This window comes from Saccopteryx bilineata, chromosome 4 (genome assembly GCF_036850765.1).
Source record: "Saccopteryx bilineata isolate mSacBil1 chromosome 4, mSacBil1_pri_phased_curated, whole genome shotgun sequence".
NCBI classification, from domain to species: Eukaryota; Metazoa; Chordata; class Mammalia; order Chiroptera; family Emballonuridae; genus Saccopteryx; species Saccopteryx bilineata.
Window position 1 is genome coordinate 25,296,715 of NC_089493.1, and position 18,033 is coordinate 25,314,747.

The window sequence follows — 18,033 nt, forward strand, 5'->3', positions numbered from 1 at the left end:
AGGGGTGTCTACAGAGGTGAGACCAATTTCCTGGACAAAGTAAATAGGAAGAGGTCCCTACAGAGTCGTATCCAGCCCCCCCACACCTCATCCTATAAAGACTGCAGGCTCTGACCATCAGACACTGGAGTTTGAATGGCTGAGCCCATTCTAGGCTAGGGAAGGAGTAAGAAAAACATAGATGGAGCACAAAATCCAGAGGTTCAGAAAGAAGCTCAGATCTCTCCCACAGTTGTAGGAAGGGATTTTTCACTCTCTTCCCATGATGTGACATAAAAAGGTGGAAGCCCTCTTGTGCCATGGAGGAGCCTAGCTTGAGGACAAAGCAACAGACAGAAGAGGGCAGAACAGAGAGACTCAGAGTAGAATCATAGCCCTGTTGAGTTTGTGAGCCCCTGGATCAAGCCCTGCCTGAAGTCCGCCCCATTCCTGAACGTCACATATATCCAAGGCAACAAACCCCGTAAGCTAGGATAAACTGGGGCCTCTCACTAGCAGCAAAAGTCATCCTGACACAGTCCCTTCGGTTTCTCTCCAGCCCTACCCTCTGCTTCTCACTGGTCCCGAGTGTCGTGGTGCACGAGGGATCTCTGTGCAGTCAGATCATGTGCATGTGTGCAGATACATTTCAAAGTCCTAAGGCAATGAAGTGCTTTTAGTTCTTATACATCTGATGTTCCATCTCTCTGACATTAGTGAAAATAACAGAGTGCCCCACCATGAATATTAAAAGCATAAAAAGTAGCACAGGGTTTCTCAGACCTGCATCATCCATACTTCTCAAGTTGCGTTCCTGAGTCTTGCTGCCTGACAGCCTCGAATGCCCAGGGAACTTAGGCCCAGCTGGTTCTCCCCACGGTTCTCCTAGCCTCAGCCGGAGACCCGAGGGCAGCTGTCCCAGGGACAGCTAGCCCAGAAGACAGCGAAGAAATTCTCCAACAGGCCGTTCCTTATTTATTACATTCCAGATACATGAGACCAGGACTGGAGAATCCTAGGGTGCTCATTTACATGGGGGGTTCTCTAGGGGGACACATAGAGGAGCAAACACGTACAGGGCGTGGTGCAATGAGGGGCTGCCGTTTCAAAAAATATACACATCTTAAGCCATTCCAGCCACATCATCATTAGAAAATAAAGCAATCTTTCCACATAGTGCTCTTTGGTGCCGCCCCGTGGGCACGAGCCCGTCTTCTTCGTGCGTGCAGACTCCAGCCCCACCGAGGGCTTGCCATGGCCTCCCACCACGCCCGACACGTTTTGAGAGCCTACTGGGTTCTGAAAGTGTGCGCCGGGACACAGCTGATGTTTCCCGCATGCAAACACTGGGGGCCACCACCCAGGTGCACGTGTGACAAAACCAGTCTGGAGCTCCAGCAAGGGCGGGGACACGGGGACCAAACAAAACCCAGCCAATACCACCTTCTCCGTGGTTGGATTTGTACATTTTATTTCTTGGTTCATTTCAATGACCTGCATCATGAGAATACAACTGAGAAGGGCTATTTCCGCTTTACAGACGTCCGGGAAAAGGTTTGGGGGGTCAATTCGTGTTTTATCCCGTGGGGAGGGCGGGGCATCCTAAACTCTCCTCACTTCACCATCCCCACTAAGCAAGGGTCACCCTCTTCCCAGGGAGATCTCAAGAGCTGGTGGGACTGCCAACCAAGAGGTTGGCCCCCTGAACCTGTTCTCTGGGGAGCAGTGTCTCCATTAAACGGGTGCCAGGGCCTTTCCCACTGGACGGGGCCCCCGCTGTTGCTGATGCACTTCTTGTTTAAGTGTAAAAGCACCGGCAGTGCCCACCTCACTGGCCCCAAGCTATCAGACCACCACGCCCTCTGTGCTAGGAAGGGGCTCTACTGCCAGGGCACAGGCAGAAGCACCGGACGTGGCGAGGCCAAGCTGCCCTGTGTCCAGAACGCCCACCCACTCCAGGCCAGCCGTACCGCTAGCCAGGGATGCTTTTCTGGGGAAGATGCACTGTGAGGGCTGGCTGGGCACCAGCCCTGCTCTGCCTCACAGTATGGTCCTCATGCTGGAGCAGGAGGCGACAGTGCAGAGCCGGTGCCCAGGTGACGAGATGCCACCTCAAGCACACAGCACAGAGAGAGGCACACCCATCCTCTCACTGAGTTCTCCAGTGCAGACCTCAGGGCTCAGCCCCTAACAGAGAAGTTAGACTTGGGCTTTGGACCCGCCTCCTCGATGCTGAGGTGCCTGTGTGTCCACCCAGACCAGGGACAATGGGGACCGCACAGGGCTAGGGATGGAGCATCCTGGACTGTAATTCCAATGCTGACTGTCAAGTGACTGTGGCCTTGGATTCCTCATGGCCAGAGGGAAGTGGGGGGTGGAGGCACACGTCACTGCTGTGTGAGGTCCCTGGGAACCCTGGGTGTTTCCTGTGTGAGGACTCAGCCACTCTGTAGCTGCTGGGTTTTAGCCACCCCTCCTTCCTGGAGAATCGGTGCCTTTGGGTGGAGACAGAGGTGGAACCAGCAGCAGCTGCTCACCTTAGAAAAACTGAGGCCATGGAAGAAGACACCTGGCCTCCTGGTGTCCTAGTGACGGGTGGGTGGGATCTGTCTGCCTCCAGGTGATGAGAGGTTGGGTTAGAACGAGTATGAACTCCCCAGAATAATGTCCCAGGTGGGGTGGCTCTGATGGTGCCCGCTTTAGAAGGCAGCTCCTTGGAAGGGCATCTTCCATCCCACTTGGCACCCTTCCGTCCTCGGGAGATCCTCTGAGCTGCTCTCAGCCACCTGTGTGCACCAGACGGTGTTCAGAGCTGTCCCTTCCCCAAGTGAGTTATAACAGACCCCCATGGCTATTCAGTGACCGACTGTCCCCATTTCCCCAGATTGAGGGATTTCCTGGAACACAAGACTCTCAGTGCTAAAACATCCTGAGCAAACTAGGGTGGTTTGTTACCCTGCACAGCAGTAAGAAGGCTGGGGTGGTCCCGCCAGAGAGCTGGACCCTTGCAGCATGCCACACCTCCTTAGTCAAAGGGTGGCGGAAGCCACCCCTCCTCTGACACTGGTTGTCAGCCCTTTGGAATGCAGGGAGGGGCATGTGGTGTCCACTGCCCTGGAACCAAGATGGACCAGAGAGGCTGGTGACCTCCCCCGAGCGCCCTGCCTTCAGGTTTCCGCCCCTGCTTCTCTCAGCCCCTGGGCTTCTCTGTGCTCAGCAAAGAGCGGTTTGAGCCTCTCCCCATCCTGCCCAGTGCTCCCAGGACTGCCGGCCGAGAACTGGAGAGCCCAGAGTGCCCCTGGATGAGGCCGGGGTCGGCACACCCTTCACTTTCCACAGACCACCTGCTCTGGACCTGCCCTGAAGGTTGACAGTAGGGGGAGGGAGAAGCGAGGAGAAAGGGGGCTCTTGGGTGAGCCAGCACCATTCCAGCTACAGCTACAGGCCCTGGTCATCCATGGGCTGAAGCATGGTGGGAGCGAGCTCTGAGGTGGGGCAGGAAGTAGCAGGGAGGCTCCTGGAGGGGGAGAGGATGGGCAGGTGGGGTGCCCAGGAAAATGCGTGAGTTCTAGCAGCAGCTCTCCTGCCAGAGTCCCCGCTGGGAGCCCCCTCTGGGAGCTGGGAGATGCAGAACCAGGGGAAGTGTGGAGGGAGGGGCCGGCTGGCCTGTGGGACCCCAGGGACCTCAGAGCAGGCAGGGCCTCTGGAGAAAGTACCTGCATCTGAGGAAGGAACCCCTCCCGAGTGTGCGGAGCGCTGGGTGCTAGCACTGCCCACCAGGCTGGGGGTGGCGTGGAGGGGGTGTGGGCAGGGGCAGGGGCAGGAAGTGTCTGAGCTGCCTTTCCATAGTGTGGTGGGCAGAGGGGGCCCTTCCTCAGTGGTCTCCAGTCTCAGGGAGGTCAGCCCTGGCCCAGGCCTCAGCACTGCCCGTGGAGAAGGAAAAACATAACAAAGGAAAAGCCGGTTAGAGATGAGCCCATGTCCTGCCCTCCCATCCCCCGTCCCCGCCCCGCAGCACTCAGGACTCTGCACACAGCCGGAGGGCAAGAAGCCCTCATGGGACTGCTCATGGCCATGACTCAGGGCTTGCAGGTCGAGGCTGGTGGCTGTGGAGGTCTCTGCGTCGGGCCATCCGTTTGTCTGTCTACAGGCGGGAGTCGGTCTGTGCGCGGGCCGTCAGACCTTGGCCTCCAGCATCTCCAGGAAGAGTTTGTGCATGGGCACCTTGCCCTGCAGTTTGACGCTGTAGAAGTGCTGCACGGCCTTGGCGGCCGTCTGCCTCAGCAGGGGCAGCGTCAGCAGCAGCTGGCCCGTCCTCCGCGGCTCCGCGTGGCGCTGGCTCAGCTCGTAGTCCTGCAGCGCCTCGTGCAGCAGGTCCTGTAGCTTCTGGACCGCCTCCAGATCCTCGATGTACATGGAATCTGTGGGCACAGGGTGAGCGTCAGGCGCCCTGGGTGGAGAGCTGCCGCGGGCCGTGGGGCCGCCACCGGCCCCTTGGGCTCCACCTTGGACCCTCCAAGTCCTCACGCTAGAGAGGAAAACCAAGGCTGAGAAGTTGGGCTGCCAGTCTGAGGTCACAGAGGCCAATGACAGAGTTAGGGGTTAGACCCAGGGAGAGATTTCTATCTCTGGAGGACGGTTCTTGAGAAACACCCAAGAGACAGACACAGAGACCCCGAAGGGCTTGAATGTGAGCAGAGCAGACCTGTGACTGTTCTGCAGGTGCCAGGTGCACTCCTGGTGCCAGGCTGGTGGAGGTGGCATCCTGCGTCCCTCACTTGCTATGTGACTTTAGGCAAGTTTTTTAACTTCTCTGTGCCCCTTTTCTTCACTTGTGAGATAGAAAAATAACCATACCTACCCTCAAGATGCCAAATGAGTTAATACAGGTTAAGGCAGGGGCAGTCAACCTTTTTATACCCACCGCCTACTTTTGTATCTCTGTTAGTAGCAAAATTTTCTAAACGCCCACGGGTTCCACAGTAATGGTGATTTATAAAGTCGGGAAGTAACTTTACTTTATAAAATTTATAAAGCAGAGTTACAGCAAGTTAAAGCATATAATAATAATTACTTACCAAGTACTTTATGTTGGATTTTCACTGTTTGGCAGAATACATCTTTATAAAACAACTTACTATAGTTAAATCTATCTTTTTATTTATATTTTGGTTGCTCCACTACCACCCACCATGAAAGCTGGAAAGCCCACTAGTGGCTGGTAGGGACCAGGTTGACTACCACTGGGTTAAGGGCTTAAAACAGTACAAAATGTCCAGCTGGTGGTATCAACACCACCATCATGACCATTATCATTATTATCACCACCACCACCATCACTATCATTACTATCACCACCATCATGACCATCACCATCATCACGACCATCGCCAACACCACCACCACCACCACCACCATCTAGTGATGGTGCTCCTGCTACTGCCTGGCACCAACTCAAGCCTTTAGTGCAATCGCTAACCTTACAAAATGCTGGATACAGAATACAGACACAAATACAGAGGCTAAGCTCTGAGTCTGGGTGCCCTGTGGTAGGGACCATGGCGGGTACTGAGCAGGGCTGGACACATGGGGTACAGTGATAAATGTAGCCGGTGGGAGGCTTTGCAAACTAAAATTCTGGAGAGGGTTTTGGACTCAGGTCATGAATTGGGGGTTCAAACAAAATTTACCTAAATCTCAGCAGGGCAAGTGGTACCTGCTGATAGCTGGGTTACAGTTAGCTCTGAGCTGAAGCAAAGGCAACCCATTCCCTGGCCTTGGGGAAAATAACCAGCCTCAAATATCCTGAGCCGCCACCCTGAAGCACAGCGCCCACCTCATGCCTGACAGAGGCGGGAGGGGGAGGGGGATGTGAATCCAGTGAGCCGGAAGCTCTGAGTGGGTCTCCAAGGGAGGCGGGGCGAGTTTCCCACATCACTCAAGGAGCAGGGCAAGTCCTCCGCAGGTGGGGTTGGTTTAGATACTAGCCTGTCCAGGGCAGCTGCAGCCAGCTGACGTTGATGACTGCCCCCTGACCTCTTGGGTCCACAGGCAGCCCGTGCCTTCCAGGCTCCTGCCGCTTTCTCTTGGGAGGTTAGCAGTGGGGTGAGGTAGGTAAGACTCTGGGGTCTTAGATGCTTTGAGACTTTGGCCAAGTTACTTTGACTCTCTAAGACTCTTTGCTGGTCTGTAAAGTGGAGCAAACAAGACTGCATACCTCACAGTGGGGGTGAGGGTTAACTGAAATCTATTACCAAGCACCGATAAACATTATCATTATTGTGATAACAACAAGCTGGGAGCAGAGGTGAGTGCCCTTGCAGGCTGGGATGTTACTGGCCCCATACCCAAGACCCACATTTTTCTGCTCCTTGTTACCAAAGCAGTGAGGACACCTCCTTTGCTAGTGCAGAGGAAGCATGGGTCCATTACTACTCTCCCAACTGCTCCCAGAGCTTGTACTTAAGATGCTCTGGTTCCTCGAAGGCTGGGATTGGGCCATCCAGACTCCCTGACCCCTGCCAGCTTCCTCTCCCCATCCCCCACCCTCCCCAAGGAGGCCAAAATTGGCAGCTGCCTTCGACCAAAAATGAAATAAAATAACATTGCAAGATTAATTTCTTTGCAATCCATCAGCGCGTCTGTATCGATGGCATTGATAAACTGTTAATTACAAAATCAATGGCTATGATTTTTTCCTGCTGTCAGGGAGCCGTGGAGAGGGCTGGGACACAGGGTGAGAGTCGGCCAGCAGCTCCCGTGGGGACGCCGTGGTTTGGGGCTACAGCCTGACTCCGATGCGCTCCTCCCTTCTGCCCAGTGCCAGCGCCCTGAGCCACATCTGAGTGGTGCTGCTCCATCCACACGACCTCAGCAGTGGCCGCACAGTGGCCCTTGGGGCTGCCACCAGGTCCACGGAAATGATCTCCCGGCCCCGTCGCTCCTCCAGCTAACACACTCTGTCTGCCTGGGTGACTTTCTTACCTTGTTGCTGGGGACAGGTCATTATCCACCCCCTCCCCCCCCATCTTTCATGGCTCCCTACACTGACCCTATTACGACCCAACCCCTTCACAGCCCAGGAGGCTCTATGACCCAAAACTGCTTTTCTGGCCTAAGCCCCAAACGGGCCCGTTCTCTCCCCATTTCTGCTCGCGGCGGGTTGCTCCACTCTGCAGCCAGGGCCCTGAGCGTCACAAACTCCTTCTCTACCTTGAGCTTCCTGTACCTGCACAGAAACAGCAGGATGGCTAGGCCAATGCCACCGGGGCAAGATGTCCAGGTTCCTGAAACGGCATCTCACATGACCACGTGTGTACTTAGGCAAAGCTTGATGCTGGCGGAAGCTCCTGATGGGCTCATCACTGAATCGCCGTTGGTCCTCGGGTGCTGTGTTGTGTGAGCGCCTGTCTGTGAGTGTATGTATATTTGCATGTGTGAGTAACTGAGAGTGTGTATGCAGGTCTGTAAGTATTGAGATCAAGGTGAGAGCAGCTGGCCAGGCTGAAGAACCCTCTGAAAGCCCCTGCAGTGTAGTGTTGTGGGGCGTGAGGGTGACAGGTGAGTGGCCTCCCCACCTCCGCTCAGCTCCCAGCTGGGGAAGGCTTGAGCTCAGGTCTGCTGTGAAGTGGTCAGGAGAGTCCCAAGTCGAGGACGTGCCCTCCGAGGCATGCCGGCCCTGCTGTCTCACTGGGGTCGCTTCCCTTCCTGTGCCCATCCAAACTCCCAGCCCCTCTGCGATGCTGCTTAAGCTGCTGCCCTCCAAGTAGCGAGCCCAGGGGAATGTGAGGGGGTGATACCACTCAGTGTGATACGGGACGATGGAGAGCTGGCATTATGCATTTGTCAAAACCTCTAGACCCTAGGATGCAAAGGAAACACCCTGATGAGGACTACGAACTTCTGTTAATAATAATGTATCAATATTGGTTCATTAATTGTAACAGACTACCACACTAATGCAAGATGTTAATAGGGGAAACTGCACACAGGGGCAGAAGGCTATAGGGAACTCTACCTATCCTCTGCTTATTCTGTCGATCTAAATCTTCACCAAAAGCCCTACTAGCATTAGCGTTCTCCAACAAAACATACATTACAGTTTGGGGATCTTAAGATATAAATGGACTCTATAGAACTATGCAAAACTTTAATGATTATTTTAAAAAGGGATTTGAACTAAAACATAAATGCTTCCCTCTTTGTATTAGGTCAGGTCCCCAGAATCAGAGGCTGAGATGGAGGTTTGGATGCGTGGGGTTTACAGAGGGCTCACTTTTAGGAGAGAGGAAGAGGGGGGTGGGTCAGGGTGAGGGGGGAGCCCACAAGGTAAGGATGAGGCCTGGGCTTCCAAATGATCGCACCCTGCCTGGGTCCACCATTGGCTAAAGGTGACAGGGTGAGTGGGGTAGGTCACCCTCCTGGCAAAGCAGGTGAGGGCGAGTTTCTGGCGAAGGGGCAGCTGTGAGCTGTCAGCAGTAAACTCAGCAGCCGGGGCCTGCAGGCACTAACCGGGAAAGGGCGTCTGTCGGGCCTCAGCAGTGTCCCCTGTAGTCTCTATGAAGCCATTTGTTAGGGGGACACACACTGACCCGGTTCGCCAGGGCGTCAGGTTTCCCGGGATGCGGGACTTTCAGGAAAAGTACAACAGTATCAAGCAAACCAGGTGGGTGCCTGTTTCTACCGTCTCCTTCTGGGAGCCAGCTCTCCCTCTTCTGCAAGCTGATCACACTTTGTTTCCTCTAATATTAATAATAATGATAACAATTAGTATTTACTGAACACTTCCTCCAGGACAACCACTGGGCTACGTGCTTTATCTTTAGTCGATCATTTCATTTGAAAGTGCTTAGAGGAGGTACTGGGATATCTCCATTTTACACTCAAGGATAGAGCTGAGGAAGACTGCCATCCGGCCCAACGTCCCACTGCAACCAAGTATCAGCTAGAATGGGAACCTGGGTCCATCTGACCCAGACTTGAGCAACTCCTCAAGTTTATGTGCTGTGCTGCAGCAGAAGTGCATGTGTGCGTGCTGACACTCTGTCTTAGGACAGGGACCGTGCCTTTCTCTTCCTCCTCCTACATCCCGGCACGGTTCCCTGCTTAGGGTGGGTGCCAAGTGTGGACACCGATTATATTTAAGCTCATTCCCCTATGCCAGCTCTTCTTCTCAGAAGTCTAGCCAGAAGCTGGTGGAAGCTAAGGAAATGGAGTAAGGCCCCCTTTTGAACACCAGACTAAACAACTAGGTTGGGAAGGATTTCTCTCTTGGGCCCAGGCAAGTTGATTGTGAGATTCTAGGAACAGGCGTGAGCTCAGGTTGATTTTGGAATCACAGGACCTTGGTTTGACTCCTAGCTCTGTGTGACTCTGGACAATTTGCTTCGCCTTTCTAAGCCTCGGTTTCCACATTGGTCAAATAGGGTTAAAATAATAAGAACTTTGCTCATGGATTGTTTGTAAGAACAAAATAAGTTCGTAGCTAATTTACTTAACAGGTTGAGTACTTACTATGGGGCAGGTATATATTGTAAGCATAACATAATTATATACAAGTAAATCCCTCTCATAGTCTTGTGGGGTAGGGGCTGTTTATTGTTCCCATTTGACTGATGAAGAAACTGAGGCACAGAGTGACTCAATCTGCCCATGTGGAAGAAGCAGGATTTGACTCTTAGAACTTTAGAGCTGGCTCTAAAATCTGTGTACTTAACTAGCGTGCCAGTCTGGAGAGTAAGGGTCCAGCACAGTGCCCTGCTGGTCAGGGCTCAGGAAATACTCAACCTATGCTGGCCTTTGTCACCATCCTTTTTGTGTGTGTGTGTATTTTTCTGAAGCTGGAAATGGGGAGAGACAGACAGACTCCCGCATGCGCCCAACTGGGTTCCACCCAGCACGCCCACCAGGGGCGACGCTCTGCCCACCAGAGGGCGATGCTCTGCCCCTCCGGGGCGTTGCTCTGCCGCGACCAGAGCCACTCTAGCGCCTGGGGCAGAGGCCAAGGAGCCATCCCTAGCGCCCAGGCCATCTTTGCTCCAATGGAGCCTTGGCTGCGGGAGGGGAAGAGAGAGACAGAGAGGAAGGAGAGGGGAGGTGGAGAAGCAAATGGGCGCTTCTCCTATGTGCCCTGGCCGGGAATCGAAGCCGGGTCCCCCGCACACCAGGCCAACGCTCTACCGCTGAGCCAACCGGCCAGGGCTGTCACCATCCTTTTAACCCCAGACCACTTGTTGCACAATCTTGTATGACAAAAAGCTCCAGCATCTTCCCACCGCCCCGTTCACAGGCCTCCCCAGGCCTGAGACGTCTCACAGCTCCTCCCATGGGTCCCACACCGCAGTTACCTGAGTTGGCCAGGGCCAGGGCCTTGAGCGTCACAAACTCTTCCTTCTCCACCTTGAGCTTCTTGTACCTGCGCACCAGCTGCAGGATGGCCCGGTAGAGCTCCAGGAGCCCCGCGAGGCGGGAATGCTCCTCGTCCATGATGTAGTCCTCCGCATATACCAGCTTGTCGTCATAGGGCAGCGAGCGGTACACGATGCCCAGGATGAGGATCTCCATCCAGGCGCTCTGCAGCAGGCTCATCTGGTCCCCCAGGGAGAGGTTGGAGAAGCCTGCGGGAGAGGGGGCAGGGAGGGCGGCGTGGTCAGGGGCATGGGCCAGGGCCTCCCCGGGGGAGAAGCAGGCGGACTGGCTGGAGGGCCGGATGGGGCGGGGTCCAGGTTCTTCCGGATCCTGCCCCTCCCCCGCACCTCCAGGACTCGTCATCCTTCCCTTGGTGAATGAGTCAGACATAGATTTCATGGAAAAGACATAACAAGAGCTCAGTCAATGTTGACATTTGTTATCATCATTATTACTGTTAGTTCTATGGTATTTTCAAATGTCTGGAGAGGCTTTTTGATTAATTAAATGCATTTGTAATTTAAGGAGTTATTGAATTCATAGTAGAATTAGGAGGTGGCAGTACAGGGTCCCCTACAGTCTGGGGAGTTTCCAGGCTTCCCTCTCTGCTCAAGCCAGGGAAGGTTTGGTGTTTTAAAGTGATGCCTGATCCTCAGTGCAGAGGCTCAGCTGCGCAGAGACCTAGGGCTCCAACCAGGATTGAGGACTCAGCTGTTTCTGGCCAGTGACCCCCCAGTGACCACAGCCTGAGGCTACAAAATGCTCAGAAGTCCCCAGGGTCAGGGGACACTTTGTCATGGGGCAGCCTGTCCTCCCAGTGGTCAGACACCTGCTGCCCAGGCCATTACTCTCTGTTGAACGATGACCCAGCAGCCCTGCATCCGGTGAGCCTGGAATCATGGGAGCTCCCCATCCCTGCTGGCAAGGAGGCTGGCTCCGGAGTGAAAGAAGGCTGGGCATAGGGATGGCTCCAGAATTCTGTCGTGTCCAATGTGTTCTAAAGATTGCCTGGGCTTGGCCTGACCAGGTGGTGGCGCAGTGGATAGAGCGTCGGACTGGGATGCGGAAGGACCCAGGTTCGAGACCCCAAGGTCGCCAGCTTGAGCGCGGGCTCATCTGGTTTGAGCAAAGAGCTCACCAGCTTAGACTCAAGGTCCCTGGCTCCAGCAGGGGGTTACTCAGTCTGCTGAAGGCCCCCGGTCAAGGCACATGTGAGAAAGCAATCAATGAACAACTAAGAAGTCGCAATGCGCAACGAGAAACCGATGATTGATGCTTCTCATCTCTCTCTGTCCCTGTCTATCTCTGCCTCTGTAAAAAAAAAAAAAAAAAAAAAAAAAGATTGCCTGGGCTTGAATCCGACTCCTCATTTACTAGCTGTAGGCTGACCTTGGGAAAGCGGTGTGGCTTCTCCAAACCTCAGCTTCCTCATCTGTGAAATGAGTATAAAAGTAGTGCCTGCTTCAGAGCATTGCTCTGGGGTCCCAATCAGCCAATGATTACAGGACATACAACATAGTTACAGAGCTCTTACTATTATTAACGCCTTCATCTGCAAAATGAGCACATTATATGTGTTTAACTTGTGCAGAGTCGATTAACATCTTGAAATACAAGAGAGGGAAAGGAAGAAACGAAGGAGAGAGAAAACTGATTTTCGAACAGTTAGTCACTAAACACAAATGGTAACTTCAGAGTTTGGTCCAATACTGACCATGCCAGATGTATCGAGAAGGCAAAACACCCACAAAGCCATCTGTTTGTAGGATTGTCACTTCATTTGCGGACCTAGAACCTAACCCCGCCTGGATGCAGCAGGCACCATGAGCAGGCGGAAGATGGGAGGTGATGTTGAAGCCCTGAGCACCAGGACCCGCACACCCTGGCGCTCAGCAAACCCGAGCCGGGCGGTGGTGATGGTTGCACTTGTCACTGCTATTACCGATGAGGTTAGCATGCTAGTGGCGTGACTCTCTTCTCCCGTTTGGACTGGAGCCTGGGGTGGTCCCGAGCTTCTGGACTTGCCCGTCGCTCTGGGCTTCCATGGAGTCTATCCCACCCTCATCTGCTGTCCTGTCTCTAAAAACCGCAGTCCTTCCCTGTTTGCCAACCTGTGCAGGAGTATTATTAACCTGTAGGGGGCACTCCTAGGGCCATTAACCTGTAGGGAGCACTCCTAGGGCCAGAGCCCCCTCTACTTGGCAGGCCACCCTTTCCCCGTGGACACCGTCTTTGCCCAACACCGCAGTCCTGGGTCTGATCTGCACAACCCAGGCCATGGGTGAGCACCTGGCTGCCGGCATCCGGGCTGGCTGACAAAAGAGCTGGATCAATGACACTGGCGACACAGGCAAGCCTGGATCGCTGCGCTTCCCCAGGGGACAGGCTGTGGCACCGAGGGTCAGGTGTGTGTGTGTTGTCCGGACCCCAGTGTGGGAGGTGGCGTGTGACTTCCCGAGGTGGCAGGGAGAGCCGGGAGGTAATAAAAGATAGATAGAAATGGACATCCAATTTCCCTTATCAGGCTTCTGAGCAAGAGAGGCCTTGGGCGACATTAATTAACAGATACCAATCAGCCAGCCCATGAGGGTGTGTGTACATAGGGAAGTGTGGGACTGCACTGAGGGAGGGGGCCTGAGAGCAGACATAATGGGAGGAAAGATGTAGGAGGTGGATGGGGCAAAATTAATAGACACTTGAATTGGGAGGTGGCAGAGAGGGAGGGTGAGGTAAGAGCTAGGCTTCTGGGAACGGGGAGAAAAGACCCCAGTGAGGTTAATCACGCAGGCGTGGTCACAAGAAAACTGTGAACAGCAGGCTTCTGCCCCTTCATTCACCTAGCCAGCATTTACTGAGCACCTACTAAGTGCCAGGCGCTGTGCGAGGCACTGGGAGCAGGATGGCAAACTCCGACTTTAAGAGCTCACAGTCAGGACATACCACGTGCCACACGTCACCATGAAGTAATGATTATAAGAAGAGCTATGCCAAGATGGAGGGCTCTGAGAAGACTCAGTGGGAGAATGTGGCCCAAATGAGTCCGGGCGGGGGCTTTGGGACTGAGCTCTGCGGGGTGGCGAGGGCGCCTCTGACAGCATGCCCCTCGGTGTCCGCGTGCCCTGTGCCAAGCTCCTTGTTATCTTCCCGTCCCCACCACCAAGCACCCGTCCCGGTGCAAAGAAGGTACGCAACAGACCTTCAAGTCACAGAGGAGGAAATGGACAAATGCCACTTGGCCTTGACTCCCAGGTGATGAAAAAATGTGACAAAATAACTTGACTAGCCCCTCTTAGTCCTTTAGACATGGAGTGGGGAGTTAGCTGCCTTTGAGTCAGAGACAGGCCTGACCTCTGGGGAGAGGGGTGGCAGGTGGGGGGAGGGAAGGTGACAATTCCCAGGAGGGTTTTGTGCCACCGTCAGAGGACACACCCATGAGGCCTGTGTCCAAACCCCCCTGCGAGGCTGGCTGAATAGAGGATACAGCCGCGGACTTCGCTCTTCCTCCCTGAGCATCTTCAAAAGGACCTGGAAATAGCTTGGCAAATCCAAACGCACCCTGCAAGGTGCTGGACAGTGCACACAGCTGCGTCATTCTGTGCAAGGAAGGCAGGAATGCTTGACCTTTTCTAATATTTGAAAAAAGAAATACGAGGAGGAAGAAGGAGAAATAAAAACTGTTACCTCTAGGAGAAAAACGGGGGAGGGGATAGGGATGGAAAAGAGGCTTCTGTGTATACGCTTTTGTCTATTTTTGGCTTTCGAGCCTGTCCATGTTTAAGCTGTCCAGCAATAAAATTAAATCAAGCACAAAGGGAAAGGGATGCTCCCTTTCACTCAGCAATTGCGCAGCTAGGAATTTCTCCTAGAAAGAGAAGTATGCTGAAAGACACAAAGATGAGTGTCCAAAGGTATTTGTTGGATCAGTTTGAAATGGCCCAAAGCCGGAAACAACCTAAATGTAACCAGTGTAATACATGCAATCACTATATAAATGTGACTATTAGTTAAATGAATGGCACATTAGAAGCCACTAGGAAGGAGGAGAGAGACCATGTGTGGATGTGGAAGATACTCAGGAGCCCAACGGGGGTGTAAGTGTGAAGGGCATGGAGTCCAGTCAGACTGTCCGTTAGAATCCCGGCTTTGCTGACTGCTGCCTGTCTAGCTCTCTGTGCCTCAGTTTCTTCATTAGTAACCTAGGAATAATAACAGTACTGACTTTATGGGGTTGTTTGAATTAAACGAGCTAAAGTGTGGAACAATTAGAGCACTGCTGAGCATGTGGTTAAGTGCCACTCTCTCTCTCTCACACACACACACACACACACACACACACACACACACACACTCAGGCTGTACGTCTACAAGAAACTCCCAGAGGGATGCACAAGAAAGATGAGAGATTTGGAACCCATATTTTCGACCTCTGTCACATCCAACAACTTGACTAGAAGCACATATTCTTTCTTTTATTTAAGCTCAAACAAAGGGGCTACGCCATTCCTCCCTGCCCGTTGGCAGTGCACACTCACTCCTGCTTTCTAGTGCTGGGATCTGTCTCCTCCTCCATGAAGTAATTAGCAATTCTGGGACCGGGCCCAGAGGGGGCTGCTGGGAGAGGCTGAGTGTGGCCGTGCCCCTGGGAGTGCAGCCCTGTCCCTGTGCCTGGCTGACCCCAGGGCACTGGCCCCTTGAGGGTCTGCCCAAGCTGGCTGCCCACTGGCCCTGTCTCCCCAGGTCTCCTACCTTGAGCTCTGCTGCCCCCAGAAAGTTGCTTTATCTGCACCAACTGATCTAATAACATTCAGGTTCTTCCCCAGCCCCCAGTCCCCAGTGATTTGACAGCACGAGCTCCTAGAATTTAAAAAAAAAAAAAAGAAGAAGAAGAGCACATAATTTGTGGCAAGTGGAGTTCATAATCTGTTAATTTATTATCGTTTCTGTCGACCTGGAGGGCCATTAGCAGAGGTAATAAAGGGAGATGTAATTATGGGATCTGAGGCCACTCCAGACCCAGCTGCTGTCACTCGGCAGCCCATATTTCATCGGCTGCTGGCATTCTTCTCTCCCCAGTGGGAGCCAGACGGCGGCTACCTGGGAGCGGGCGCGGAGGGATCCTCTGTGAGGAGGCCCCTGGGGGTCCCCTGCAGAGACCATACACATGTCAGCCAGGGCGTGTGGGGCTGGTGACTCCCCCCCCCGCGGGCTGGCAGGAGAAGGTTCTGACTGGGGCAGCCTCCACGCTGCCTGGGTTGAGGACAACTGGCTAATAACATCTGGAGGCTGCAATTCATCAAGTGATGCCCACTGTCTAGGAAAGGCTGTGGGCTCTGTTCTAACCTCTCGCCGGGAACAAGAGGTGGGCACTCACTCAAGACTTGGGCTTGTCCTCTGGACAGCCCAATACTTGGAGAGAAAATCAACATTTGGAGGAGGGTGACTTCAGACTGACTCAAACAAAGGAGTGGCTGTTATTCTGAGCAAATCCCAATCAGCCCCAAGTTCCCCATGGGACTCACACCATGTGTTCAACACCACGGTAGAAAGGCGGGGTGTGCTGGGAATGAGTTTGTGCTGAAATGATCCGTCGCTCAGTGCCTGCATGAATGTGCAGGCTTCTGTACTGTGTGTGAAAGCTGGTGTTCGCAGCATACAATGTCCTTCTGGACCTTTCCTCCATGCCTCTACCCATTGACCTTCAAGGCTTAGCTCAGGCTCCGCTCTCTCCCCTTGCAGCGCATGGCCACCCTCCTGCCTCTAAACTCCACCTTGGGGTGCTTCTTGCTGTACGCGAAGCACCTGTCTTATAGATGAGAACCAGGAGGTGGGAAGTGGGTGTACAGAGATGAAACAAGGCTGGTTGTGGGGTGCGAACTGCTGAAGCGGGGTGATGGATACGCACGGGTTCATTACCCTATTTGACTTTTGTTTAAAATTTTCTATGACAGAGGTTTTTTAAAAAGTTACCCATCTTATTCCCAAATGGGATTTTTAGGACAGCAATTAATCTAATGCTTTGTATCAGCTGCAACTCTAGCAAGAGATCTTACATACAGTTAATGCTCAATAGATGCATGCAAAAGTAACTATATATATAGTGCTGTCTGTGTGCTAGGCTCTGGACTAGAGGCTAGAGCAGTGGTAGTCAACCTGGTCCCTACCGCCCACTAGTGGGCATTCCAGCTTTCATGGTGGGCGGTAGTGGAACAACCAAAGTATAAATAAAAAGATAGAATTTAACTATAGTAAGTTGTTTTATAAAGATTTATTCTGCCAAACTTAGCAAAAATCCAACATAAAGTACTTGCTAAGTAATTATTATTATATGCTTTAACTCGCTGTAACTCTGCTTTATAAATTTTATAAAGTCAAGTTACTTCCTACTTTATAAATCACCATTACTGTGGAACCGGTGGGCAGTTAGAAAATTTTACTACTAACAGAGATACAAAAGTGGGCGGTAGGTATAAAAAGGTTGACTGCCCCTGGGCTAGAGGATACTGAGGCATGAGATGTGGGTTCCTTTGCTTAAGGACAGAGGCTTGGGATCCTCTTCAAACTCTATTCCCGAGCAGGCACAGGGGCCAGTCCTTCTGCCTGAACAGGAACCAAGATGGACAGGAGCAGACACACGTCCCAGGGTGGAGCCCAGGCATGCAGCCTTCCTACCCAGCCTGCTCTCTTTGTTGTGCTCTTTCTCCTCCTAAGGGTTGGTGAGTAGGCCTTCAGAAGAGCTTTCATCTCATCTAAAATGGGACTAAGTCAATTATTTAAAATATATCAGGCATTTGATGTGTCATCGTCCTTAATATGAAGTTTGCATGCAGTGGCAGGTGAGCCTATTAATTAATTAATTTTACCTTAAACACTAGAAGGTCAAGCCCAAATAATTCAGCCTGCAGATTTACACAAAATAGGCAAATTAGCATTTGAGGTAGACAAGTGAGCCCCTATGTTTATTTTATTTTTTAATCAAAAAGAAATAATCTCTGAACAAGAAGAAACGAGGCAAAAGGAGGCTTTTAACACTATTCGTCAAGACATTGGTCACAACCTTGGCCATGGGGGGCAGGGCTGGGGCTAAGTGTGGCATATCCCCCAGCAGCCTGGTGAGGAGTGCTCTGTTCTGAGGCCCATTTCACAGGACAGGACACAGGAGCTCAGAAAACGGAATATCCGCAACACCAATAAAGACAGCTGGGATAAGAACCCAGGTCTGCCTGAGTCCAGGGTCTGTATCCCCAGGAACCAGTCCGCTCTGCCCTCTGCATTGGCAACAGGCAGGAGACGAAGCTGGAAAGATAGGACAGAGGAGGGAATGGGGGCAAGGGAGACAGTGCCTCCTGGCTTTATGCTACCCCCTGGGAGGCATTGCAGGGGTGAGGCGGTGGAAGAGGGAAGCAGTGACCTGGGGCTACCACCAGGAGCCACTCCTGAGCCACTGCTTGGAGAGAGCGTCTGCTCCACCCAGAAGAGGAGTGTGTGATGGGAGGGAGCAGGGCGCTGTGCCCGATTTGGCCCTGGGTTAGTGGAGCAATCCAGGCTGAGGTGTCTTAAGCAGTGGCCTGACCCCACATCTGTGCTGAACCAGCACAGGACAGATTCAAAAAACTACTGAGTGTGTAATCCCAAGAGGCTGAGCTCCTT

General features: G+C 52.9%; 1 protein-coding gene across 5 annotated transcripts in view; it reads right to left on the reverse strand.

The window, feature by feature from the left end:
• Positions 1 to 3,366: 3,366 nt before the first annotated feature.
• ESRRB (estrogen related receptor beta) overlaps positions 3,367 to 18,033 on the reverse strand; it is a 179,096-nt gene continuing 164,429 nt past the window's right edge. For all 5 annotated transcript variants that reach the window (XM_066276290.1, XM_066276291.1, XM_066276288.1 and 2 more), the window contains exons 6-7: positions 10,326 to 10,595; positions 3,367 to 4,400 (exon numbers count right to left, since the gene is read on the reverse strand). In XM_066276290.1, the coding sequence (XP_066132387.1) occupies positions 4,156 to 4,400; positions 10,326 to 10,595 (515 nt within the window). In that variant the 3' untranslated portion in view covers positions 3,367 to 4,155. The remainder of the gene's footprint in view (positions 4,401 to 10,325; positions 10,596 to 18,033) is intronic.